This window comes from Lipophrys pholis, assembly GCF_963383615.2.
Source record: "Lipophrys pholis genome assembly, chromosome: 5".
NCBI classification, from domain to species: Eukaryota; Metazoa; Chordata; class Actinopteri; order Blenniiformes; family Blenniidae; genus Lipophrys; species Lipophrys pholis.
The window spans coordinates 23793376-23820859 of NC_137628.1; the positions used below are offsets into that span (position 1 = coordinate 23793376).

General features: G+C 42.7%; 1 protein-coding gene across 5 annotated transcripts in view; it reads left to right on the forward strand.

Moving 5' to 3' along the window:
* Positions 1-19130, forward strand: part of sh3gl2a (SH3 domain containing GRB2 like 2a, endophilin A1) — a 34868-nt gene extending 15738 nt beyond the window's left edge. For 2 of the 5 annotated variants that reach the window (XM_080462748.1, XM_080462750.1), the window contains exons 2-9: positions 11886-11954; positions 12565-12637; positions 13759-13902; positions 14161-14294; positions 14383-14541; positions 15501-15604; positions 15763-15878; positions 18438-19130. In XM_080462748.1, coding sequence (XP_080318874.1) covers positions 11886-11954; positions 12565-12637; positions 13759-13902; positions 14161-14294; positions 14383-14541; positions 15501-15604; positions 15763-15878; positions 18438-18634 — 996 coding nt within the window. In that variant the 3' untranslated portion in view covers positions 18635-19130. Of the gene's footprint in view, positions 1-3801; positions 3978-11885; positions 11955-12564; positions 12638-13758; positions 13903-14160; positions 14295-14382; positions 14542-15500; positions 15605-15762; positions 15889-16509; positions 16543-17141; positions 18332-18437 lie in introns of those variants that run through there. The other 3 variants (XR_013935329.1, XM_080462747.1, XM_080462749.1) reach the window with 3 other exon arrangements.
* The last annotated feature ends 8354 nt before the right edge of the window (positions 19131-27484 follow it).

Consider the following 27484-nt stretch of genomic DNA (forward strand, 5'->3'; position numbering starts at 1 on the left):
AGACCTACAACCTCTTCGCTATAAGCTGAGACTAACACCCATCTGCTCTATCAACTACTGATTTATTTATCTTTTTTCACATTCACTGTTGTTTGTTTCCATTTCAATGAGTCAAGAGAACCTTTTTCCTTCTCCAGTCTTCTGTCAGAATAAATATGCTCTTTTAGTCGTTATTAGTTTTCGAAAACAGAAACAGCTTTTTAGCAGCACTGGAGTCGAACCAAGACGCTGCACAACTGAACCACAGTTTAGTCATGTTGTTTCTAAATAACAGGACAGACTCTCCTTGTGTTCAAATGTCAAGTTAGAAAACAGCTTCAACAAATGAGGACAGGCTTCCCCCGTCTCATCCTCTCAATCCAGTCAATTTATAAAGATCTGCTGCTGGACCCGCCGCCAGCTGTTCAGGGCAGCTGTGATGACAGCCGAGTTTACAAAGTGTGGCCATATTTAGACTTTTAAACGCAGGAGGAGCTTTTTGGGACGAGTGCTGAGGAGATGGTGGATATTCTGGACAAAGGATGTTGGATATTGAGCTGCTGGGCAGGAGAAGAGGAAGACCTCAGGGAAGATTTGTAGATGTAAGGAAGGAGGACACGTTGGAGGTGGGGATGAAGCAGGATGGAGGCAGAGGAGCCCCAAAGGGAGCAGCTGAAAGTCAGAGCAGTGGAAAAACGTCAATATACCAAGCCAACCAAGAAAATATTGGTTTCACCTGTAACCGCAGCTCTGAGAAAGCTTCAAATCTATTATGTTCATCGTCAGTGGAGGGTGGGAGCTTAAAATTATGCTGAGTAGAAAAGTGGAAACAAAATCTGCTTTCTAAATTACTTCAGTTCTCAAGTCAGCATCACTGATTGTAATTCGAGCGTCGATCGATTCAAATGAACAAAGACGGCATGAGAAAGAGGGGAGAGAGGTTTCGTACTTTCTGGTCTGTGAATGTTGGATTGTTCTCGTCAAGTTACGAACAAGGTTGGTGTTGGAAAGCAATCCTTCTCACGACCCAAAATGTGACGAGAATTACTGAAAGCACTGAACCACATGATGAGCCTTTCAGTGGCACGCTGGTCTAATGAACCTTCTTTTTTAATACAAATCCACAAGTCACTGACTGAATCAAGCCAAACCAAATGGCTGCCATTATTCAGCTCCGCCATCCAGATTGATGCCGCGTATCCAGAGATGTGACTCAGGCTGATGCCGTGGACCTTCAGTCGTTTACTGAACCACAAACACAAACACACTCTGCATCGATGTGAACCAACTGAGTAGCAGAAGCTCTCCGGTGGAGGTTACTACCGTCGGCTGCAGCGGCAACACCTGACGTCGCCGTTCACTGACAAACCCTACAGTGATTTTAGGACGTCACTGAAACAAGGTGGAAAATTAAAGCACTTTACGTCGGCTAGATTGTCAGCTGGTGTTTACTTCCTCCTCAACTTGTTAAGCCCTGAAGTAACTTCACCACCACGCTGCTCTCTGCAGTCTATCGCCAGGGGATAACCTCCAACGTTTTCTCCCAGGCTGCTTTGTCGAATGAAGACTTTTATATAACTGTTGAGGTCATCACAGTTCAGATCTGCACAAGGACACGAGGTCTTGCTGCATATTCAGCATATTTTTGTTGCAGTGCAGTAAAGACAGAAGCTAAGGTGAGAAAAATAAATGCAAGAGAATGAACTGAACGAGACATCGGTAAAGCAGATTGATTTTTAAAAAGGAGTGAGCAGAGGAGTGAGTGGTTAGAAAATGATTGTGTGAGAGAATTAAAAGAGAACATGACGAACACACTGTGTGTTTTGCACCTTTTCCTCATTCCTGGCCAGAGCAGTGGGAGGTCTGGCAGCGAGAATACAGAGTGTGCTTGTCCAGAAAATACCGCGCACAGCACAGTGAACCAAGGCAGACATGTTAGCAGAATACAGTGTGGAATAAAGTCTGCCTTTAAAAAGAATGGCATCTATTTTCACCTGCTGCGGCACAAAGGAGCAAATTGCTCAACAAGGTTTTTCCTCATCAGTTGCAACCGTAACGTGCAACAAAATAGAGGAATCCTTTTGTATTTGAAAACACACAGCTCTGCACTCGTTGGCCATCATTCCTGTCGCGTGTCCACTTACTCATCGTCCTCCATCTTTGTCTTAGCACCCATCATCACAAACCCTGGCACGCTTTCATCACACACACACACACACACACACACACACACACACACACACACACACACACACACACACACACACACACACACACACACACACACACACACACACACACACACACACACTGCCAGCTGGTTCTCACCCACTCCCCTCCTCTATTGTTCCTCCGCCCCACTGCCCACCACTACGAGGAAGGATGGGAGTGTGTGCACACATCTCTCCAGCTCCAGACTCATCCCTGCTGTTACATAAGAGCCATGCAAAGGCTTACAAATCAGATTATAATAGCCACAGGCCACACACTCAGAGAGGATAGGGGTTAGTGAAGCAACGTGGCCACCCCGTTGACTGATGCTGGCAAGGGTGTGGACAGACAAACCGCTGGCACCCTCTCCCGTCTAGAAGTTGATCCGGTCGGTCTGCCGTCGACGTGACATAACCGCACTGAAAAAAACAAAGATTCTTCTCCAAATATGAACTGTTGTCATTGCTTGTTTGTTTTTTTGTTTTTTTGTGGTTTTAAAATAATCTCAGCCAGTCGCACTGCTAAATTTCCTCCCTGCTAATGTGGCTTCGGGTGCGTTCTTCAGGATTATCCTGCAACAGCTGCAATTGGAGCAAGAAGCAGCCACCCCCACGTTGGCTGCGAACGCCGTGATTCAAGAATAGCAGAGGGATTTTCCTTGATTCCCAGGAGCACACAGGTTTCCTCTCAGGCTGATCACAGGCTCCCTTCTAAATAAGATGTCATCTTTTAAGCATTGAAGGTCACGACTTCCTGGTGTCTTGTCCTCAAAAATCCTGGTCAGACGAGGTCCGACCGTCGCACTGGGGTAGATTTCGGTTTGGGCGAATGCAGTTTGACATGTTGTTGAGTCACTGCGGGCGCACGCGCAGCGGCGCGTTGCGTGTGAAGTGTGATGATGAGAAGAGCGACGCCTCTAGGGTACCTGTGTGTGAGACTTGGCAGCGATGAAGACAGAAGTGGAAAACTGTAAATTGACACAAAGATCTCTTGGGCATTGTCATGCATTTCCTGTGTGGACATTTTAAGATCAGCCCCCTCATTGGTGCGTATTCCCAGCTGACCCCGGCCGCTGTGTCTCCCTGCCTCTTCGCTCTCATAGCGCTCATAACACACCAAGTGGAAATGGATTCTTACAAAGAGGGGAAAAGGTGAAAAGATGCTGGAACAAGAGAAACGAGTGCGGTGAGATAGTCACTGCTGTCCTCTGACATGTCCCCATAGAAGAGGAAAAGGGCAGGTGTGTGTGTGTGTGTGTGTGTGTGTGTGTGTGTGTGTGTGTGTGTGTGTGTGTGTGTGTGTGTGTGTGTGTGTGTGTGTGTGTGTGTGTGTGTGTGTGTGTGTGTGTGTGTGTGTGTGTGTGTGTGTGTGTGTGTGTGTGTGTGTGTGTGTGTGTGTGTGTGGTGGGGGCTGGCTTTAATGCCGTCAGGAAGCGTCAGATCCTCCTGGTATTGTCCAGCAGCGGGGGCAGTCCTCCTAATAGCCTCGCTAATCACTCTTGTCATTTTTAATCTCCCTCTTCCACCCTGGGCGTATTTAAAGCAGGGGCCTCCGTGTGCCTGTCCGGGATTAGACTAGTGAGCAGGAAAGACGGCGGGGGGAGGCGGGGGAGGCAGACGGGAGGAGCAGCGGCAGCAGCAGAGCTCTACTCGTACGCCTCACATTGTCCGCCATGTGACTGATGCAAACGACTGAAACGGTTCAGGTTTTGATGCTAAAAATATCAGCCAGTACGATGATGATGATGATTGATGATGAAGATGAGGAGGAGGAGGATGATGATGATGGTGGGTAAAAAGCAGAGAAAGCCTCCCCCAAAAAAAGGAAAAGAACTTGAGTTGCATGACGACGATCCAAACAGCAGGTGATGTGCTGCGCTGTAGCTTTTATTCTATTTTTATCGGCGCTGGGCGGGGCCCCGGGGATGTGAGTGGAGTCGGTCCGTCAGTCCAGACAGAAATATCTCAACATCTTTTTAATGAACTACAGAGACATTGTGTACAGAAGCCCAGGGCCTCCTTCAGCTTGAATTCCATAGATTGTATCAATCCTTGTATATTGGGTTGAGCGCCATCGTCAGATCAAATCTTTAAGAGGTTTGTTCTGCTTGAACCCCCCCCCCCCCCCCCCCCCCCCAAACATAACATCATCTTTTTATCTTTGCTTTTCTTCTGCAGCTAATTAGCAAACGATACAACAAAACTGTGTTCAATCTTCATTGTAACTTTCGAAGCTTGTTTTCTCACATTTATATGACATATAACAGTAGATAAAAGCGATTTAAAAAAAAACTGACAATGAAATGTGCAGGCACAACTAAACCATAGGTGCAAGCTTTATCCTCTCTATCCATTGTATCGTTATTTTTCAGGAAATCATTGAATGTGATCCACCTCATTTAAGCATCTGAAACTCCGCCAACGTTCCAGGAGGTCTGTGTGTGCCTGTGCAGATATGATGCCGTTGTAGTATCGATCGACGTGCAGAGAGCAACATAATCTAATCCTGGGCTTCCGTTTAAAAGCAACAACAGATAGAGTGTCAGAGGACACCTCGGCCCGTTATTACTATTACCTGAGCGTGTAGGTGTAGCTCTCCTGCTGCATTCGAGGTCTTCATTAATCTGTGGGGGCACTTCTCTTTATCACCGATCAAATACCTAAAGGCTGCAGATCAATCGACCTTCATGGATCAATACCTATTAATTATTGAGAGAAAAAACTTTAGTGTTGAATAAAACCTTTAGTATCTGAAGAAATCAGGTAATAAAACTATTGCCTGCTATTTATTTCTCTACAAGAATCATAGATAGTTAATAAAAAAGTAAGGCGTCTGTGAAAATATGCTAATTTCTCTTCTTGCTGAGATTTGGATGAGATGGTTGATTCCACTTTCATGTTTTGGCCAGAACAAGAATTTCCTGCCAGCTCATGCATCAGCACGTATTTGAAACCCTAACTTTCATAGAAACATACACAAACATATGAACTCTGGAGCTGTGTAGGGGCTGAGCGTACAACAATATAATAACAGACCTTTAACATGGAAAACTGGGCAAAATGAACATGTAGGAAATGAGACACTATCAAAACAATGCATATTGACTAAGAAGAGTGACTGACATCCTGTTTGGTTTCAGTTTTTCCCTCCTCCTGTCACTGCAGGCTTGGATAGCATACTATAGACGAGCTGTAAAGATCTGCTGTGAGAGCGTGTCAGGACACACTCGGCTGTCTGACCTGACTCATGATGCGAGACATTTTAGGACGGGGGAAGGAGGACACCCAGCGGCCTTTTGGCAACACCTTGAAGCTGGTTTCCTTCCACATTTAGCGTGTTTAATCTGATCTGATTTGGTTCAAATGGCTGCCAGTCAGTGAAGACTGGCAGCCCAAGTGTGAGAGTCCATCCAGAAGCCTCATGTGAACCAGAGCTGCAGGTTTCTGGGGAGGAGTCTGAGTATATTTACAGTTTGTTTGTTTTTTTGTTTTTTTTGGTATGTTTTGCTGAGTATATGTAATTTGAGATTAAATGCAATACTTATTAGATCCAGAATAAGGAAAATTAAGTCAATAAATGAATGCTTACATACTGTACTTATGTTTATAAAGACATTTCGGTTACCTGCGGCTCTGAAGCAAAGCTTTAAACGTCAGACTCACAAACACCTCAACGATGGCCCGATGGACTGCCTTTACATTTGGCTCATGCACAGAAAGTGGTATTATTGTTTGGCTCTTTTAGTTTTTACTCTCAGAATACTAATGCTAATTTTATTAGAGATTTGGTTTTTTGGTTGTTTTTTTTGCCAGAAATGACACAGAATTCTTTCACTGCACACATCACTTTAGTTTAGGTCTGCCACTTTCATGATGAGATGTTTTATTCTCTCAATGCAAAATTAATCTTCCGCAGTTTTTCTTTCACTTGCTCAAATATGAAAAGCGTCTTCATGCTTCGGTGAAAGGGATGGTTTCATCCGCTTCAGTTTGCAGATAGAACACACTAACCAATAGCGAAGTAAAGAAGTGGAACTGTTCTAAATGCAGCACACCCCGGTGCACTTTTTGAAGCGGTGATATTTACATGCGCTTCTCATATCAAACAGTTCAAATATCCAAGTGGCGTGGAAACGACTACAGCGTACATGAAGAGTTGAGACTTCAGCGAAACAGGAGACCTGCTATATACAATAGAAGTAATAATTGTTATACATTACATTCCTACAACCTAACAGTGTGTGTTATATAGGAACAAGATGTTTATCAGCTCTACAATGCAAAATGAGTAATAAGAAAAATATGTAATTGTATCGGTCAAGTGGAAGATTGCAGCTTAGGTCTGGTTTTGTGTGTGTGTGTGTGTGTGTGTGTGTGTGTGTGTGTGTGTGTGTGTGTGTGTGTGTGTGTGTGTGTGTGTGTGTGTGTGTGTGTGTGTGTGTGTGTTGCAGGAGGACGGATTGCTGCTTGAGGGTGCATTTGTTTTTTAGTGTATTTGTATTTTTTTTTTTTTAAGGAGTCTGAATCTTCCTCCAACAAGTGATGCCCGGGGTGGAAGGGGGTCCGATAACATACAACTGTCCCTCGTTTGTGTTCAGTCAGTCTAAATGTCTTTATTAATCTATTGATACATTGATAATTGACTGTCTGCAATACATGCATTAGATAATCAGGAATTGTAATTTCCACTAAGCAATAGATATAGAGTACATCCAAAATCAACAGTCTTTTCAAAAGGTGTGTATTGAACACGGTCCTGGATTCAAGCGAGGCCTGATCCTCGATATGGATCCTTTATTCAAACGGTATCTGTCTCCTTATATTGAGCGATTACAAAGCACGTTCACGTAAGCGTACTCGCCCGCATCGGCAGCGTTCCTGCCACTTCGCGTGTGACGCTTGGAGCTGTGACACCAGAACAATATATCGTCCACGCAGCTTCTGTCCTTCCCCGGCTGCACCAGTGCACAATTCACCCATCTCTGCAAGGTTCAGTTCACACTGCTGCTCAGTTCACCTTGTGGTGTCCTTCGCCTGCAGGGAGATGAAGTGAGGGGAGCAGAAGGATGAAGAGTGAGTGATGGGTGGAGAAAGAACAGACTGAGATTGATTGGTGTGTGCGTGTGTGTGACAGATTAGGTGGTCAGAGGGAGATCAGGTATGTGTGACGCTGCTGGATCCCCAGGGGGTTTTCAGGTATCTGGTCTCCTGATCGTTAGTTGGGATTGTGGGCTTGTGCCACGTTTCTACAGGACATCGAAGTCACCGGCAGGATACACCATCACTCCTGCGGCTTATTGGCTGTGACATGCTGTATATATAGTCGTTTAGTGCGAGGGCATCCTGCCTTGCATCTTCCCTCCATCACTGTACTAAATTGCTGCTTCCTCAGCTCGCAGCCATCAAAGCTCCAATGACTTTGCTGTCAGTTCTGCAAACGTCTTGGGAAGAGGTGGGGGGGGGGTTTACAAGTGTGATAATTTAATTCACTCTGCTGCTTTCTCCCTGACAATATACACGGCGGTCCCCACAGACTCCACGACACTGAGTTATTATTCATCCATTTAGATAAAACCAATTCACTTCTACCAACCATGACTCTTCCTCTGTCTCTGAGCCAAACACACCAACAATCTGGGACCCGTAGACTTCCACAAATAAATAAAAATGGTGTAACATACTGCTTGGGATCAATGATGGGGGTGGAGCTTTAAGAAGGGCGAGGGGGGTCGGGGGTGGGGGGAATGCACTGATTGAGCTCATGCACTGTTTGTTACCCCACTAATTGTCCCTCTAACATTGACTGTTACTGTCAGGGATCAGATGCGTGAAACACTTCTGTTGCTGAAAATAATCAATAAGCAGCCTTTGCAGAAGTTTGAGAAAAGGCTAGAGGAGAAACAGTTTTATTTGAGAAGATTAAGCTATTCATTCATTTAAAAATGAAACAAAGAATTACATACATTTTATGTGAGCATTTCTTCCTATATAAGCCAATCAATAACAGGAGGGTCCAAAAGGCACAGACAGGAAGTGTTTCAGCTCTGTTATAAGCATTTTTATAGACATAAAAATTGTTAAACAATTCTGCTGTAATTTACATTTGATTCATTGCCGCTTTAAAACATAGTATTTACATTTTATCAGAATCCCGCCGAGAAAAAACAAGACAACAGTGTCATGCGTTTGATGGACACTTTCCCCTGTGAACAGTCCCACATTTTCCTATTCAGTGCTGCAACACTCCAAACAACACCCAGAGTCTCGGTTGAATGCTAAAATGTTGAATGTCTGTTCTTTCAGGATCATTGTACAAGTGAACAAAACAGAGCTTTCAGGCACAGCCTATGAATTATAAGATCGTCAGGAAATAACTCTGCTACAACTATGAGTCGAACGATTTATATACAAATCGACCCGTTTTAAACCACCTCGCTCAAGAATTGTTAAAAAAATTAATAATTTGTTTGGTGTTTTTTTTTTTTTTTTTTTTTTTACAAAATCTGGTCAATGGGTCCAAATTTTGCTCCGCTTTTGTCACACACGTGTACCTTCAGGTTGAGTGCCATTATTACCACATCTGATGTGGATATAACTGAAACTGAGGATCGCCACCTGGAGGAAAACATCAAGCTCTTTCTTTCTAAATATAAAGTGGCCGTCAGTGTGCAGGACTGGATTCTCTCCAGGGCTTCAGTTGTGTCTTTTCCCAGAGCTTGCCCCACGTTATTCAGTGGCTCCTTCAGCCGCAGCCAAGAAATGTGTCCTCTGTTTCCAAGACAACAGAAAATCCAATAATAGATCCTTTTCAGGCTCACGTATCCCAAAACTAAATGCACTTATGAGCATTACAATTTTGTAGACTCACACTTCATTCATAACCCCTGTTTTGTTGTTCACTTCACCCGGTAGTCAGCTATGGAAAACCTCTCTGAATTAAATAAAGGAGATCCACAGGCGCGAAATAAGAAAGTGTCAATATTGGCTTTCATCAAATCACAAAGCAAACAAATTACAAATGAACTTAAATGTGTGATATAATTGGAACTAAGTGAAATGTCTCTAACAAATGGCTCCATTTTCAGTCTTGCATTCCCAGAGACTTCATTTTATTAGTTTGATCCAGATTACAGACTTTATGAGGCCAAAGCCAGAGACTGTTGTGTTTTTCAAAAGGACCCTGAATTAAGCACGACTATGTGATGTTCTTTAATTTAATTAAAGAAAACTGCAAGATTCTCGGTTGCGGTGTGCAACTTCACAATAATCTGAATATTTTCTCTCTAGTGAATAACTTGTAGAGGCTCTATGACGAGACACCATCATTATTCACTGCTAAGTGTTCTGAGTTTACACAGTGATGAGATTAAAACCCAAAGCAAATAAAAAAAAAAAAAAGCAACAAAAAAACTCACTGTAAATACTCCTATGATGTTTTCTTTCCATTTCTCAGTGCTGTGAGCTTGGATGACTCATTAAAGGCAGTCTGTGCTCGGTGTCACACAGGCATAGATGGAACCTCTTAAAAAAAAAATATATATATATATATTTTAAATGATTAAAGATAAAACCTCTCCTCTCTATTTTCCCTTCAAAGACACTCTCAAGTGTAAAATAGTTTAGTTTATAATTAGATTCCCTGTTTAAACCCCAGAGGTTTCGCCACAGCTGTGGCTCGTGTGCTCATGCGTGAACCGAGTGAAAACTATGTACTCTCTCTTTCTCCGGCTATACAGCCGACATGCGCACACCTCCATTTTATTGGCTCCTCTCGTCACACGGCGACGTTGCCAGCACGAATCACACGTCCTTATTTGTGTTTGATCATGGAGTCTGACAGCAGAAAGGATGCGGTGTGGGAGAGGAAAAAGAGGAAGTAAGGGATGCTGAGACCCCCGCACCTGATATAAGCCGAGCCCGGGCAGGTACCTGTCTCCATGGCAACCAGCTGACGGAGGATTGGCAGACGCCGTGCTGACACCGAGGTGAAAGGAACGACAGGAAGCGTAGCTTATTTCAACAAGATGTGTGCGATATGTGTGTGCGATGTGTGTGTGTGTGTGTGTGTGTGTGTGTGTGTGTGTGTGTGTGTGTGTGTGTGTGTGTGTGTGTGTGTGTGTGTGTGTGTGTGTGTGTGTGTGTGTGTGTGTGTGTGTTCCACATTGCTGTTAGAATATTTCATGAGTGGGATCAGAAGATACTCAGACGTCTCATACAGCACCGATTCTCACAAAGTCTTACGCTGCATAAACTGCTGTCACAGGCTTAGTCTCACAAACCTCCCTGCCCCGTCTGTCACAGATCAGCTCGCCGTGTTTCACCCCTGCAAAAAAAAACACGTCTCACTTTCACGCTATTAACTCCCGGTAATTTCAGGCTTTTCATAAGTGCTTTTTGAACCACCGCCACAAAGAAACAAAAAGACAAGCAACCAAAATATTTGACATTTTACACGTTCTGTCCAAGAAGTATTCGAGTGAAGTGTCGTTTACTGGCTTTCACTCGAGGAAAAATGTCATCCGCTGACCTTAGCTTTCAGAGTTTCTTTAGTCCTGAATTTTGATGTCCCCTGAAAGCCCCTTTCTCCCCCTCCTCTGCCTCGGTCCGTCCTCCGAGGGCTGCGTCTGGCCTCGTTGTGTCAGATCGCTGCCTCCCGGAGGCTTGTGGTTATATCACATGCTGGAGCTGGATGGTGGCGGAGCTGGAAGTATTGTCAGCCGACGCACAGCGAGAGGACGAGAGCCGTTTTTTTGTGTTTATGTCCGGGCGTGCACGTGGATCCGGGGCTACGGGCTCGCAGCTGGTTTGACACTTATAGTTATTCTAATGCTGCACTGCTGCATCAGACTCAAACGTGAGACATGACGGAGGATCGCAGCAGCAGATGTGGAACTGAAGCTTAAAAAGCAATAGGAGACGCTGCAGTTTGTGTATCCTGAGTTTAAAGGATCGCTGGTTATGAAGTGTGCATCAAGTTCACCTGTGTTTATATTTGTTTTGCTGCAGGTTCTCACATGAAGCTTACAACCGTCTAAAAACAAATCTGCTTTACACATTTTACTTCATTATGTGTTTCAGACCTCAATCTTAGTTTAAAACATTTTGCAAACAAAACAAGAAATTTTTCACCCTCTTCAGTCCGTAAAACGAAAACAATCTGAGGAGAAGGATTTGGCTAAAAACAGATTCAAACCTGCACCAGATCATCAAAATGACGTTTTTAGGTTTAAAACACACCAAAGAGTTTTTTATATAAAGTGTCTGGAAAATATAAAAGCCCATTAAATGCAGGATTATTCACCTTGATTGTTGGAAACCTTTCCTCTCGTATGATCACTGGTGTCGCCATGTTCTCAAATGTAATCATTACTGAGATAGTTTCACTTGGTGTGAAGCACAAACTCAGTCTGATACTTTAATCAGCAATTGTTGTTTAAGATCATTTCAATCTGACACAATATAATATATAATAGCATAAAACAGGAGCAACAAGTTTTTTTGTGCCGTGTGGATAAATTTACAAGTGTTTTCCTTTGATTCATCAATGAAGCATTTTATACTTCCTGTATGTTTTAAACAAATTCATATTCAACTTCAGACTGAAAAATGGTTGGGATGGATTTGACCTCTGAAATCTGTTGTTTTTCATTTTGTCGTGACGGAAATGTTGTTTTTTCTGTTTGTTTTGTTTTGCAGAAAGTGAGTGAGAAGGTTGGAGGAGCAGAGGGAACAAAGCTCGATGAAGACTTCACCGAGATGGAAAAGGCACGTCTGAACACTGAAGTCCACGTCTTACAAACATTATTACTAGATTACAAAAATGCTTTGGGACTGATACAGAGTTGTACTAGTCCAGTAAAGTATTTGAGACGCAGATCTTTAAAAAAAACAACAATAAAAAAAATCTCTTCGGTAAAGTGGTCTGGATTTGAATTATATAATGCTTTTGAGCAGTCGTACAGGCGTCACATGATCAGTCACATTAACACACTCGCTCAGTCAGTCACACACTGACAGCTGCTAAACTGAAATGTTCTGAGAGAAATTGAGTAAGAAATGTCTGATTTTCTAAAAATTATCAAAGTTTTAATATTGAAATTACATTTTTACAGTGCGTGTGCGCTGACAAAAATTTATTCTGCCCAAAGCTCATATCACACTTTGACACTTTTTTTAGATTAAAAAGCAACTTTCATTTTATTAATGTTTCTGTCTCTCTCTGTCTGCTGGACAGCAGATTTAAAGACCAATAATTACACATGATTAACCGTCTATTTTTAGTACAATATGAACTGTTTCTCACTGGTTCTGTCTGTGTTTCCTGTTTCCGTTTCCCCACACACACACACACACACACCTTGTTGGACTCTCACAGAGGGTGGACACCACCGCTCGAGCGGTGCTGGAGATCATGACCAAGACCACCGAGTATCTGCAGCCAAACCCAGGTAAGGAGAGATCGATGCCAGACTATACATCTCCTAAATGATATTTCTCACCCGTATGTAGAGTTGTGTGTAAAAGTTAAAGTCGCCACTGATTGCCTGCGTTTGCAAAGCAACTGAACTTTCTCGATGACTCAATGTTTCCATCAGCAGATCTCTTTAAATTGTGAGTATCGGGTCATCTTACATTATCTATTATCTGATCTGCACAGTGACTTTGGGTAGCGGAGGGACTGCAGGGTGACTCCAGCTTGTTGCTGATTTCTCAGATGTGATTTGGATCATCTTTGCTGAATAATTGACTTCAAGTCGCAGCTCCGGTTCCTCCGCTATCGACCCTGCTCGTGCATCAGCGCTGCAGAACAGAAAGACGCTCAGCAGCTCGTCTGCATTCATGTGGGGGTTTTGCTTTTCCTTCCAGCAGAGTTGCATTTTTACCGAGGAGTTTTCCTGTTCTTCACTTGAGATCTTTCAAATTGTGAAAGGAGAAGAGAGAGAGAAAAAAAAAAGAAGTGCTTTCTCATCTTGTCCTCGTCTCTGCCTGTTCTGGAGGTCTCACGTTGCCTCTGCAGATTACTATTGGTGTGTGTGTGGCTGCTGTCTCATGCTCTCCACACCAACACTCTGCTTCTCGTTGGCTTTTTCTTCCTCTCGGCTGTTCGCCTTCGTCATTATCAGTTAAACAGTCTAAACTCAGGACCGTTTCTCTTTATCAAGTTCTTCTCAGCCTGCAGTAGTTTCCAGTCACTTAGTCTTGTGTTTTAATTACCTTAACTTCAATTGGCTCCGTTGAGTTTCGATGAGTTCTGACTGTTTTGCTCTTCTGGATGAATTCTGACCAACAGTCAGTTGAAGCCTGCGTTTGCATCTGCCAGAACCACCGTGTATCTTGGATGCGGCCATTCTTCCTCTTATAGTATCAGTAGTTTTAAATTGATACAGGGAAACTCGCAGTAATCCTCCAAGCGTCACACTGTTTGCAAAACAACAACTCGCAATTAGACATTTTGATTAAACTGATTGAAATCCAGTGCCTGAGGTGTTCTTGGACGACAGTGTGTAAAACGTGGTCGGCCATTCAGCCCAGAGGGCGTTTCATCTCATTAATGCTCCTTTTCTCGCAGCCACTCGAGCCAAGATGAGCATGATGAACTCCATGTCGCGCATGCGGGGCCAGGAGAAGGGACCCGGCTACACGCAGACCGAGGCCATCCTGGGAGAAGCCATGCAGAGGTTTGGCAGGGAGCTCGGAGAGGACTCTAACTTTGGTGAGCCAAAAGTCCCGTGAACACAAACACATTTTCATAAACCGTTTTTCCCTGGAGGGCGCCGTAACAGTGTGACGGAATATATGAGCTTGTCTGACGTCTGTGTCATTATTTAGTTCAAGGGAAAGTATCAAGATACTTAAAAAGGGTAAACTTGTCTTCAGAATATGCTGTAGATCGGATTTCTTCTCCACACTCCAACAATGAAATATCCCTTTTGTGTTTTCCAGTATGTAAATGCAGTTTTCTCTGTCGCAGGCGGCGCTCTGGTCGATGCTGGCGAAGCCATGCGCGAGCTTGGCGAGGTTAAAGACGCTCTGGATATGGAGGTGAAGCAGAACTTTATCGACCCGATGCAGAACCTCCACGAAAAAGATCTCAAGGAGATTCAGGTACGAGTGCAAGGCTTTGATACGCAGAGGAATTTAATTACGGCCTTCTTTAGATGAGGAATTTAGATTTCCTGGATGTCACTTGCAGCATCACCTGAAGAAAATGGAGGGCCGCCGTCTGGACTTTGATTACAAGAAGAAACGTCAGGGCAAAGTGACAGACGACGAGATCAAACAGGCCCTCGAGAAGTTTGACGACTCCAAGGAGATTGCTGAGCAGAGCATGTTCAACCTGCTGGAGAGTGATGTAAGCGTTTTGCTTTGAGTTAATATTCATCTGGGGGTTTTTTTTATCAGCAGCACCCCAGAATGAGTCTCCACAGCCGAGGTGTCCAACAGGGGACACATATAGAGACAGCTTTCATCTCAACTGGGCCGCACCAGTATAATGTTATGCGTAGTTACGTATCAATAACTACACACAACTCAGAATATGAGCCTTCGTGATTCTCGGGGACGTCGGTGAAAACATGGCTCGTATTTGCAGCCTTCACCTTTGATGGTAATTTTTCTTTTTGCGTGAAAAGTACAGCTGACTTTCACTGTTGCTGCAGTTTGCTGGCAGTTCTTGGTTTGAACATTATGGTCTGGTGATCTTACTAAAACAGTGGACAAATTCAAAATAGCCAATATTTTCAGTGAAAGATTCCGGTTAAAGTCTCGATGGTACTTCTTATAACTTCTTACACTTTTGACCAGATTGAACTTTCTGGTGAGCTAGTATTCTGTTTACTGTATGTGAGGAAAATACAAGATGATGTGGTCGCTTTTTTTTTTAAATTTTAACAATTTAACTGACTAATTAAGTCAACAGATAATACAACAGCAAAAAAAAAAATATATTGAATGTTATTATGGGCATCTGCATCAAAGATCTGTGAAGACATTTCCAATTACTGGAAAAAGAATGGGAATAAATAATGATAATGTTATTGAGTATATGTGTACAAACATACATGTATTTCACTCATATGATGCTCTTAGTCACATTCATGCACACATATAGAGGCGGCTGCCATGCAACGAGCTCAGTGCAACCACTGGGGGCAGTTTGGGGTTCAGGGTTTTGCTCATGGTCACTTTGACGTGTGGAGGGGTGTGGATTTGAACCTGCAGCGTTTCAATTGAGACGACCCGCTTTGGTGTGTGTGTGTGTGTGTGTGTGTGTGTGTGTGTGTGTGTGTGTGTGTGTGTGTGTGTGCGCAGATTGAACAGGTGAGCCAGCTGGCTGCGCTGGTCCACGCCCAGGTGGAGTATCACAGCCGGGCTGCTGAGATCCTCACACAGCTCTCCAGCAAGATCGATGAACGGTCAGCACTTTTAATTTACTCACAACACGAGTTGCATGTGCTTCTGCAACACGCAGGAAGTGTCCATGGTTTTCAGAATAATGCACGTTTGCGCCGTTAGTCTTGACCCCTGCGAGGCGGTTTGCGGTCTGACGGGGTTTTCTTCCTCCCCGGTGCAGGATAAGGGACACATCGGTCAAACCCAGGAAAGAGTTCACTCCCAAACCGCGAACATCCCTGGACTTCTCCATCAGCGAGAACCACAATGGAGGCATCCACAGCGCTCGCTCTCCAGGTGAGAACCAGCCAACAGACTGTCGCTGTTAAGAAACACGTCCAGAAACAGGTCCTGTACGTACACTGTCAAGAGAAACAAAAGAACGGAAAAAAAACCCAAAACAGGATTGTTTCTGGACAAGTTTTGAATGATTTAATAATTTCTTTCTTTTAACCCTGTGTGTTTTTAATTTTTCATGTAAATTCTCAAATACAAAATAGCTCTGTGTTGAACTAAATCACTTTATAAATACATTCTAATTTTCCGACACCAAAACCAGTTTCTGTAAATGTTTCACAGTTTTCATCCGAAACCTGTTTCCGGTAGCAGAAACGTCGCCGCTCCTCAGAGGCGTTCTAATGTGAAATATAATATAGGAGGACTCACAACAACACACAGTCACACAAAATGTACTTTGTCGTAATGAATGAAATAAGCCTCTAAAACTGAAGTGAAGAAAACAAGTGAAAAGCATTAGAATATATTTGAGAATTTACTCTTTCATTTTGCAAATTTTCTCCTTCTTTTCTCCGCCTTTTTCCCTTCAATATCTATTTGCACTGAACAGAAAATCCACCAGTCCCGATCCAATAAATACAACTCTGCACTTTTTCTCTTTCCCACTATGATTTTTGTTTTGTTCTCGTAGGCGCCAGGTCTCCAGGTGAGCCAGGTCAAACTTGTGCTTTTTTTTTTCTTCTTTTTTTTCTCCTCCCCCCCTTCCTGTCAGTGTGTTTCTACTTGTGTGTTCGCATCAATTCATTCCTTCCACGTTTTCTCATTTACACCTAAAATGACATTTACTCATTTCTGCCCCTCCCCCCGTGTCGTTTCCTTTCTCCCACTTTGCAGCAAGGTCTCCAGGTGAGACAAACGTGACCCCTGGAGAGATACAACAATATCTCTTCTTCATTTCACTTCTTTTTTCTTTTTTTCATATCCCTCCATCCTTTTTTTTTTTTTTTTTTCATTTAACGTTGGAATAATTGTTGCTCCTACTTGATAACAAACCGCAGAAAATCAAGTGCCGTCCGCTCATCTGAGACTGAAAGGCCGACCAGCAGACGAGTGTTTGCTCTTTCTGTTTTGATCCGATCCTCAATTTTCTTTGTCCGTCTGATCCTCCGCCTCTCTTTCAGTTTCTCATCCACCCTGTGTTTCCTCGTGCTTTGCTATTTCCTGGTTTCGGTTCTTTATCACGTCACGAGTTCTTCATCTCAAGATCCGATTGCCAAAATAAATTCTCACGTCACCGTTGTTTTTCTCCTTTTCCTTTCGCAGCAAGATCTCCAGGTGAGCAAGAGTGACAGGAAGGGATGCAAAATCTCCCCATCACTCTTTCTTTTATTTAATTATCTTTAATATGAGATTTGTTTAAAGTGTGAACCGAGTGTATGTTTGTCCACGTTTTCTCATCATTTGGTCTGCAGTGCGGTTTCTGTCTAACCCGTTTTCTCCTTTGCTCATCATCCTTTAATTGCGAAAGAATTCATTTTGGGTTTATTTGCAAATATCAGCATTACAAAGTACATAGAACATAAATCATGGCATATTTTTTAAGTAAAAAGAATCCTGGAAGGTAATTATATTTCTGTTTTCCATTTTATTCTTTTGAAATTCTTAATTTTTTTTTTTTTGTCATATAAGTACATTATATTATCAAAAGACCAGATTTTAGGGAGCATTGATCTGATATTGTCTGATGATTGACAACAGTCATCAGGATGATTTTCTTCTCACTGTTTCTTATTAAATCCATGCATTTCTTTTTATACTCAACCTATTGAATCTAATCTCCACTCGTCCTGCTCTGGGCTCTGAGCACTAAAACGTGGGTGACCCACGCTCAACACTGCACCTGAACACCTCCTCTGGACCCCAGTGCTTCTCGTCTGTATTTGACAAACACTGCTGGTCTTTCATGATAATTGCTCCAGAAATTAAAAAAAACACTATTCAAAACACATGTCAAGATTTACAATTTTGTCGTTGAATTCATTTTGAATTCAGTGAATTCATCTGTGATCTAAATTTGCCTCGTGTTTGAAGTCATTTTTCCACACCTCTCATTTGTGTTGATTTGTTTTCTTGTCCCATGTTGTTTTTGCCTCCTTGTGGTCTGGGAGTAAGGCTCATTACTGCCCCCATAAGGCCGTAAGGTGAAAGCCACCCTCTCGAATCCAGAGTGAATGTCTTATCCAGTCTTAAGGGGCAACAATGAACTGGATCCACGCCGTTTCTTGCTTTGATTTATTCATATCAAAGAGTTTCAGAGTGGTGGTGATCCACTTGTCGCTACTGGAGAGACAAGGCATAAGCACATTCCAGAAAATGTCCGACCACTCCTTTTACCGCTGCTCAGCTGGTTATTATTTGCCGTCACTGATAGTCATGTTCTCTGCTTCTTCTGTCTCGTCTCCTGCGCTCCCCCCCCCCCCCTCCCCCCCCCCCCCTTACAGCCAGGTCTCCAGGTGAGCCTTTTCACGAGCTTTTCATGTGATCATTATGCCTCTAATCTGTATGCAGCATCTCAACTCCTCCAGTAACTTTCTTTGTCTGTGTCGTTTGGCTCTGCAGCCCCCATGGACCAGCCCTGCTGCCGCGCCCTCTACGACTTTGACCCCGAGAACGAAGGCGAACTCGGCTTCAAGGAAGGGGACATCATCACCCTCACCAATAAGATCGACGAAAATTGGTACGAGGGGATGCTCCACGGCAACTCAGGCTTTTTCCCCATCAACTACGTGGACATCCTGGTGCCGCTGCCCCACTAGGACGCCACAGCGACCGGATGTGACTGCGGCGGCGGCGGCAGCAGCAAATTGAATCCTGGCCTCCGGCCCCCTCCCGTCCCCTCAGTATTCCCTGTAACCTTCTCCTAAACATTCCTACTAACCACCTGTGCTCTGCTTTAAGGGAGTCAAAACAGCGACAACACACTAACGAACAAAGATGCAAACAAGAGTGATGATAAATTCAAGCAAATATGCACCAAGTGAGCGATTAAAAATCTTTTTAGGGGATATGAGGTGAAAATCAGTATTGATATTGTTACTTCCCCTTATCCCAGGAGCTACATTCAGGCGTCCATTGTCATCCTTTCCATCTATGTCCCGGCTTTTGTCTCGGTTTGAGTTGGCTGTCGGTCCGTCATGAGTTTATCAAAAGCATCCTTGCAAAAAAAAAAAAAAAAAAAAAATCACACTTTCGCGCATTTACTGTGTTTTGTGGAAACCTGAACAATAGATAGAAACTTTTTCTTTCACATTCAAAAAAAAAAAAAAAAAAAAAAAAGGTCCATGTGCTTCATGTTTGTTAGAGACTGTAGTCGAGCATGGTTTCAAGTGTTTAAACGTTTTATCCTATTAAGAAATGCGTATGTTAAACTGAGTAATTTTGTTTTAAAACAGTCCTCTTCATGACAGACGGTTTCTGAGGAAACCTCGTCACACCTAAAGCCTCTCCAAAGGACGTCCTCCCATATAACTTCACCCAATTTAACTGGAAATTCATCTAGCTGAGAAATATTACTGTCATTGTTTGGTTTTTTTTTCTTTTTACATATTGACGTGTGTGTGTGTGGGTGTGTGTGTGTGCATGAGAGTGTGTGTGTGTGTGCGTGTGATTTTTAGATACCAAAGTTACTTGCAAAAATCTGAATCAACTCAAACAGACGTGTCAGCAAATCAGTTTTTTGGCGCCACAGGGTGAAGCCCGCGACCTTTAGCTCCTCGGTGTTGATTTTAGGAGGGTGTCCTCTTCAATATGTGACATTACATATCTGAGCCAGTGATTCGTGAAGTGACGACATGATTTGGCACAAGCTGTGAAGTTTAAACCGTTTGAAGTGATGTAAGAAAAAATTATGGTGCATAAGTTTCAGTCCTCCGACATGTACTTTTATCAGCGACGTGAACAATGATTGGTGTGTTGTGATATACTAACTTATACGACTTAACCGCTCTTCGAGGCATTTCTGTTCCCCTGCAGCTGAAGGTGTAGCTCTTCCTCGCTGCATCCCTACTCGTCCCATTAGTATTCTGTGGTTAAGCTGTCTATAAAAGCCATCGGCGAAGATGATGCTAGATGTGAATGTTTTCTGTGGAGGAGAAAGTGAGTGCACAAATGGCCGAGTGGGACGTGAAATCTTTTCCTTTTGAGTCAGTGGATTTATTTATTTATTTATCTATCTATTTATTTATTTATTTATTTATTTATTTATTTTTGATTAAGTGAAACGATGGAACTAACAGAAAAGAAATCCTTGTTACTTCATCATGATTTAGTCAAAATGCCAACGTCACATCAGACCTCAGAAAACAAGAAGAAAACTACACATGCAGTTTAATTCCCCCAATGGCGAGTCGTTTTATTTTGTGGGATTGTTTTCTCCATCTTTTAAATGATCCAAAAAAACTGAAATGTTATGTTGTGGGTCGACCGAGCGGTTGGATGCTGTGCTGCACACGTTATCCCCAAAAGTTTTTTATTCTCCGTGGATGATGTATTAACCCTTTCTTCAAAGTAGTCTGCACACATATGCAGCAGTGTTTGTTCACCCACTGTGTCGTGCGTGCATTTCGGGGGGGGGGGGGGATGCGTGTCTGGGTTTGCATACGCTTTGTGTTATGCGGGGGGGGCGGGGCTTCGGAGGACCTCTGACGCGGAGGTATTTACGATATACTGTCTCTGACAGTGCTCAACACTGGAACAAACATGGATGTCTCTTTTGATCAAAGGACCAATTCATTTTATTCAAACGACAAGAAGCGATGCAAAATCAACTGAAAACCCATTTTAAGTGTTTAGTTTGTTTTCTTTTTTGTTTGTTTGTTTGTTTTCTTTGTTTTTCCCGAGGGAAGCACAAAGTCAACAGGCTGGGGAAGAATAGCGATACAGTTTGAAGAGGTCATGTACTTATTGATTTTTTAAAGCAAAAATAATTCTTTCCTTCATTTTCTCTTCCAATTTCTTTTTTTTTTTTTTAACAATCGTGTGTATCTTTGCCCTCAATGAGGACTGTACAGCTTTTTGTGTTTTGTTTTCACCTTGTGTGTATAGTCGCGCATCTACAGTAACGTATCTTATTTTTGTAACTGTGACTAAAGTATACACATACAGTATAGATGTATATATACAGTATATTACCCAGAAGTAAAGTGACAGGAGGGATTCTCTGTGCTGCACATGATTGTCTTTGGATTGTTTTCATTTCATTTCTTTTTGTTTTGTTTTTTTTCTTTTCATTTATTCTTGCACTGGATTTTAAAACTGTATGCTTGATGTAAAGAAAAAAAAATATGTGATAAGTCAATGTAATTTATTCAAATAAATACCAAGAAATGGTTATTGCCCTGATGACTTCCCATTCGTGTATACACCTCTCGAGTTTTCACCGGTTGAAATTCACGAAGGCGCAGAGTTCGTCTGAGCCTGCGCTCCATGTGAAATCATTTCCAGTCTCTCTTTTCATCCCTCCTCCTCCTCTGGCTGTTGTTTTCATTACATGGAGCGGACACAGCAAGGACTCGACTCAGGAAATAGAAGAGTGATGCATTATTCATTCACTTGCTTCCATGCCGTCTTGTTTGTGAGGGTCTAAAAAGGGAATAAAAAAAAAAAAAAAAAAACGTGTCAAGTTAGAAAATCACTTTTCTCCCTCAGAGGTGACTGAAAACTCAGAATAAAAAGCATAAATGTCACAACTACAGCAAAAACATACTGTACGCGTGTGTAAGCTGGGATATGTAATGCAAACCCTGACAGCACGGTGGCGCAGTGGTTGGCGTTCTCGCCCAGCAGCTTTCTTTCTGCCTGGAGTTTGCATGTTCTGCCCATGTGTGCGTGGGTTTCCTTCCAGTTTCCTCCCACAGTCCAGAACAAAACATGCATGTTTAATTGCTGACCCTAAATTGCCCCTGAGACGTCTGTCATGATGGACTGGCGTCCTGTCCAGGGTGAATCCTGCCCTCCTCGGTGGTTATCTGGGACACTGACCAGGATAAAGTGGTAGAAGATGGACGGATGGACCGTTTCAACCCGGACACACGAGGAAGTACAGAGGGGCTGTTTAAAACTAACTCTGAATCTTGTGAAATTAATAGCAGTATGCACAGTAGTGGCATATTTAATTTCCATTAAACAGCATTTAAGGGAGTGTCATATTTGCTTTTCCTGATAAATGTTGACTTGTGCAAGTGAGTAAACAGTTCATTAAACATTAAGGAAGGAGAAACAAATTTATCATCTGACATCATTAGGAGTATTTAGAGTATCTGAATCCAGATTACCAAAACAAAACCTTTGTCCACGCAGGAAGAACATGCAAACTCCACACAGAAAAGGCTTAAAGTCTTCAGTCAAAGCAGCTTCCATGTAGATAAACATTCACAACAATCTGATAGGTCCACTTACTGTTGATAGTGTGATACTGAAACATTCAGGTCTCCATTATCCAAACAGAGAAGTTCTCCCTGTACTGTACTGAAAATACAAACCACTTCTCCACCTTATTTAACCATTTAGGCAGCAGGTGACCATTCTTGGTTCCTGACACAGTCCTCCCTGTTTCATCCAAACTGACGCTGATGAGTAAATAACTGAAAAAAGCTCAAAACAAAGGTAAAATATCTAAACACTGTTGAATTACTGTGACGCAGTGAAACATAAAACTGCTGAGGTACAGTACAAACACAGAAATACAGTTTAAGCACCCGTGAGACTGGACTGCAATAACAACGGCAGAGAAAGTTACATATTTGTGGCGGTGTTTGTTCTTCATTATAAAAGCAGCTCAGAATTAATCTTGGTTCAGCGTCTTTCTTTGTGGAAATTTGCATGTTCTTCCTGCGCTCAGATTTCTCTCCTGCTTCCTCCAACAGTTCTTCTTGTTGTTTGTGTGCAGTCTGGGTGAATGTGGACGTCTCTGTGTGCCGTCCCACCAGCTTGGACTTGTCATCTTGGATAAAGAGACATTTATTTTTTTTCATAGTTAAGTGCCTTCACATTGATGCTACGCCTGTGCGAGCACCTTTCTCTACTTTTCTACCTGACTCCTCGCTGTTTGTAACTTCAGTCAACCTAAACCTGAATGTTTGGAGTATCACAGTAACTTGGGGGTGTTTTCAGAGGTTGAGTCTGTGTGTTTCATGTGCTTAACATATAATACGGAGCATAAAAAGTGGGGCGACGCAATTACATTAAATTGTAATGACGTTTGAATTATTTAGGGAAGAGAAGCGTAGGACCCTTGAGTATCATATGCATACTTGCAGCTCTCGAGTGTGGCAAGAACAAAACGAAAGCTCTTTAAAACACCTGCTTCTTTGTCAATTCCATGGAATTAGAAGAGCGAGACTATGCAAATAATTATCCTCCCCTTTACCAGGAAGGAAACTACCAGACCTGGACTCAAGCGTGAAGACTATGTGTGCCTAGTCAGTGTATCTTAGTTTCCTTCCACCGGCCAAAAGCATGAATTTGAGATTAATCATTGAATACAAGTGTGTGTCTCTCTTAGTTTGACATATGATGGATCCGTGGAGGTTGTTCCTTCATCCCTCTTCACCTGGGATCAGCTTCCCGCGCCATGCGACTTGGTTAAAGTGGAATAAAAGATGTATGGATGGATGATCCACTTTTTAGATCTAAAAGTAAACATATGAAATGCTTGTTGTGAGTCGAGGCCGATGCCTTTAAATGCTACTTGAACCCTTTGAGTATTTCATTTGCAACAACATGAGATGACAGAATAAGAGATAATGATGAGAAATCCCTGAGGTAATGTGTCATTGTTGAGCTGTAGATCAACACACTCATTATTTCACACTGGGTCCACTTTGATGATGATGAAGATTTAAATCTTACAAATGAAAGTCAAGCTGTGATGAACACGCTTCAGTTGACGTCATTTTCTGTCCTTTTTCTTGAAATTGAGCCAAAAGAGCTGTTGTCTTATGAAGACTGCTGAGGGACATCACATCAGTGACACCTTCACGTCTCCACCCATTGTCTCTCGCCACCAGTCAATCTGGCTACGCCCTCCCTCCATGCACTAAGTTTAACCCCTGCTGGCCCCTCCGCACTGCTACACCCACCGACAACAACACACCCTGGACCACACGCTGGCGTGCCGCCACATCCATCCACCGCAGGGGAGACGAGCTGCAATGTCCATAGTCTTTTGGACGGCAGCGGAGCATGTCACCCTGACTGTCACACACCCTCCGGCCTGTCGCTCTGCTGATCACAGCAAATATGGACACAGTCTTCGGTTTGTTTAACTCGTTGCATGTGAGATGTGTCCACAAACACACATGCAAACCAAGAGCTACAGTAACTGGCACTGTTGTATGTGTACAGGTGGATGTTGTGGATACAGGGCGTCGCCTATCAAATGTTGTTGGTGACACTGTGCCAGCCGCCTGCCTGAGCTCCACTCACACACTGTAAATCATAAATCAGGAGGAAAAGCCTCCTCTAGTGGTGACAAAGCCACGGTGCGCTCAGACACAGAAATGTGGTTCTGGATGGGTCATACTAGTTTTCTGTTTTCTATCTTAGACACTAGAAAACCAGCAATTAAACCTTAGCATTTTAAAAGGCAATCCCGATCCTCAGCACACTTTTCTGATTTAAAGACCTGCAATTTTACTGATAATGTTTAAATTATTTTAGCAATTTTAACCAGTTTTTATATTTTTCTATTAATTTAACTACTGATGAAAGAAAAATCCTGTGTAGAGTGCGATTTGTGACAAAAAACAGAAATTAACACATATGAATGTCATTAAAGCACAAAGGTTTACATATTCATTTGTGTGTGCAGAATTAAAGTTAAAAGCAGCTACTGTAATGTACTCTGCTGTTTACTGCAAGAGAAATAATTCATACCTGAACAGACGCACAAACGTAACTCATGAGTCATTTGCATCCAAATTTGACGCAATACTTATATTAGAAATTCAAGAATTTAATGTTTATACAATTATTTTATTTTGTTACCACTCGCAACAACATCTAATTTTCTCCTTATCCTCGAGTCAGTGTCTCAATGGACTCATGCTTGTATTTACACACTGACAGGTATTTAATTATGAAACCGTATCATGGTTTCTCTTGTTCTTTTGAATGCTGTGGTTTTAACATCTCAGGGTGTGTTCACACTTGGCACGTTTGATTAAAATTCATTCCGCAGTCGCTTGTGCTTTGCTCATAAGGGATTGTTGGGTTTTTCTTTGTAAATGTGCCTTGGAATAACTAGAACTGTCTGAATCAAATTGAATTGAAACTGAGGTGGCCTCTTCACAAACTTAATCTGTGATGTGACCTTTGTAGATACGTAGATAGATAGATAGATAGATAGATAGATAGATAGATAGATAGATAGATAGATAGATAGATAGATAGATAGATAGATAGATAGATAGATAGATAGATAGATAGATAGATAGATAGATAGATAGATAGATAGATCGATAGATCGATAGATAGAAAGATAGAAAGATAGAAAGATAGATAGATATGGTTTGCTGCTCTGTACAACGAAGGGATTCATGCTGCTTCTCTCACCTCTGAGTGAATTTGCAGCGAGTTCAACAGCAACAACACAAATAGACGCACATACAGCAGGAAGGTGTACAGTTTGTCCCAGGGTCGATCACAGCCCAAGTTTAAATTCTTTGGCCATCAGTCCTAACATGTAAATTTCTAGGCCCAAATAAAAGGAAAAATACAACTTTTAATATTAGTTACCTAAAGCCAGCATATGGCAAATAATTGAATAACTATCATTCATTTATTGGGAGAAAAAAAAAAAGAAAAGGTAAAATGGCCAGTTTATACAAATTAGTTTGAATGTTGAATTTAGGGATGCTGTGAATTTCTTGCATTACTGTCTAACTGTCAGGTCTCCCTCCGTGACACCAGCACTTTACTTAAAACTTCTCCTACATATGACTCCCATGATGGAGAGGCAAAGTATCAAAATGGATGCAGCTCAAACAAATGCTTTTTTCCATTTCATTCAAAACATACTTCTTTCTTTTCAAGATCGGGTGCTTGCGATGCAAACCACAATGCAAACTGAGCAGCAACGTTTCAGCCTATGTTGCCTCGAGGTGCCTCAAGCGGAGAGTCACACACACACGCATTCCGTACTGAACCGAGAAAAGCAAGTTTATGCACGTATGTAATGATGCTGTCCATGGTCAGCTGTGAAGTGATCAATATTTTTGATGGCATTAAGAGTAAACCTTTCAACTCCATATGTCACCTTTACCCTTCACTCTTTCCTCAAATAGTCTGTCAACAACGTGAAAGTAGAGCCTCTGACTCAAAGACACCACACTGGTGGTCACCGTGCACGTGGGAACAAAAATACACCGGCTACACGCGCACACACTCCTCCTTTCCAAATAATGTATGTAACAACGCTTCTCACACATGCCCACACACACACACACACTGTAGGTCTGAGCAGGACACTGACGAGAGTGTGTGTGCGTTGGAAAGGGGGGGGGGGCGAGGAAAGCAATCCAGTAAAAAGCATTCCACAGACCCTCTCTCCTGGTGGGTGGCCTGCTTGGATGCTGCACCACCTAGACGGCAGCGCCTTTCATCCAAAAGCCTCCTGCAGCCATTGTGTCTGCTCGCTCGGCCTGCGTCCTGCAGACTCTAACAACTGATCACACAATGCTTGAATGACAGGCGATCATTCACACGAACGCTTTGAATGTGTTTATCGGCCGATCATCTTTTAAAAACATATTTCCCTTCATGAGCAAAATTGTAGAGCCGCTCTGATCAAAGTGTTACTTTGCCAATCCAGCTGAACAGGCCCATCTACCTGAGATGGATGCAATGATTCATTCGTTGTGTGTGCGTGTGTGCGTGTGTGTGTGCGTGTGGTGTGTGTGCGTGTAAAGAGGACTGATGCTCCACACTCAGGCAGCCACTCAGCTCGCCAGCCGTGACGAGCTGAAACTGGCAGGGCAGCCAACCACTCCATCATATTTGACACTTTGAATCAGCCACAGCTCTCAATGCATGAATGGCAGGCTGCCTCTGCGCTCTGGCCAAACCCAAACCTACAGCAGACCGCAGAGCACCCACAGCAGTCACCAGCGTGCTCCACATACTCACTGAGCAAACAACCCACCGTCTACCGCACTCTGATGTCTATTACTCAAGGACAAAATACCGGGTATAAACGAATTTATGTATTCCTACAGGGCAAAAAGTTGTATTGTTTACTACAGCATGTGTCATGATCAAGCGCGTCCCTACTGGTTCTACTAGTCGATCAACATCACAACATGTCAAACCCAGTAAATACACTCAGTTTCCTGGTCATTGTGTATCAGGCTTGTATAATGTTGTCGCCATCGCCTATAAATATAATCAGAATAAAAGTAGGTGGATCTAATTTGCACCTTGATACTAAAGGTGCAGCCAATAAAGTGCTTCACATTAAATAACACAACAGAAATAAAAAAATTATCACATGCTGAGCCATTCAAAACAGGAATAAAAGGTTTTTTGTTTTGTTAAGTTTTGAACAGATTTTAGGAATATCCCAACAAATGTAAAGCTTCTTAACTCCCAGAATTTGTATTGTGTAGTAA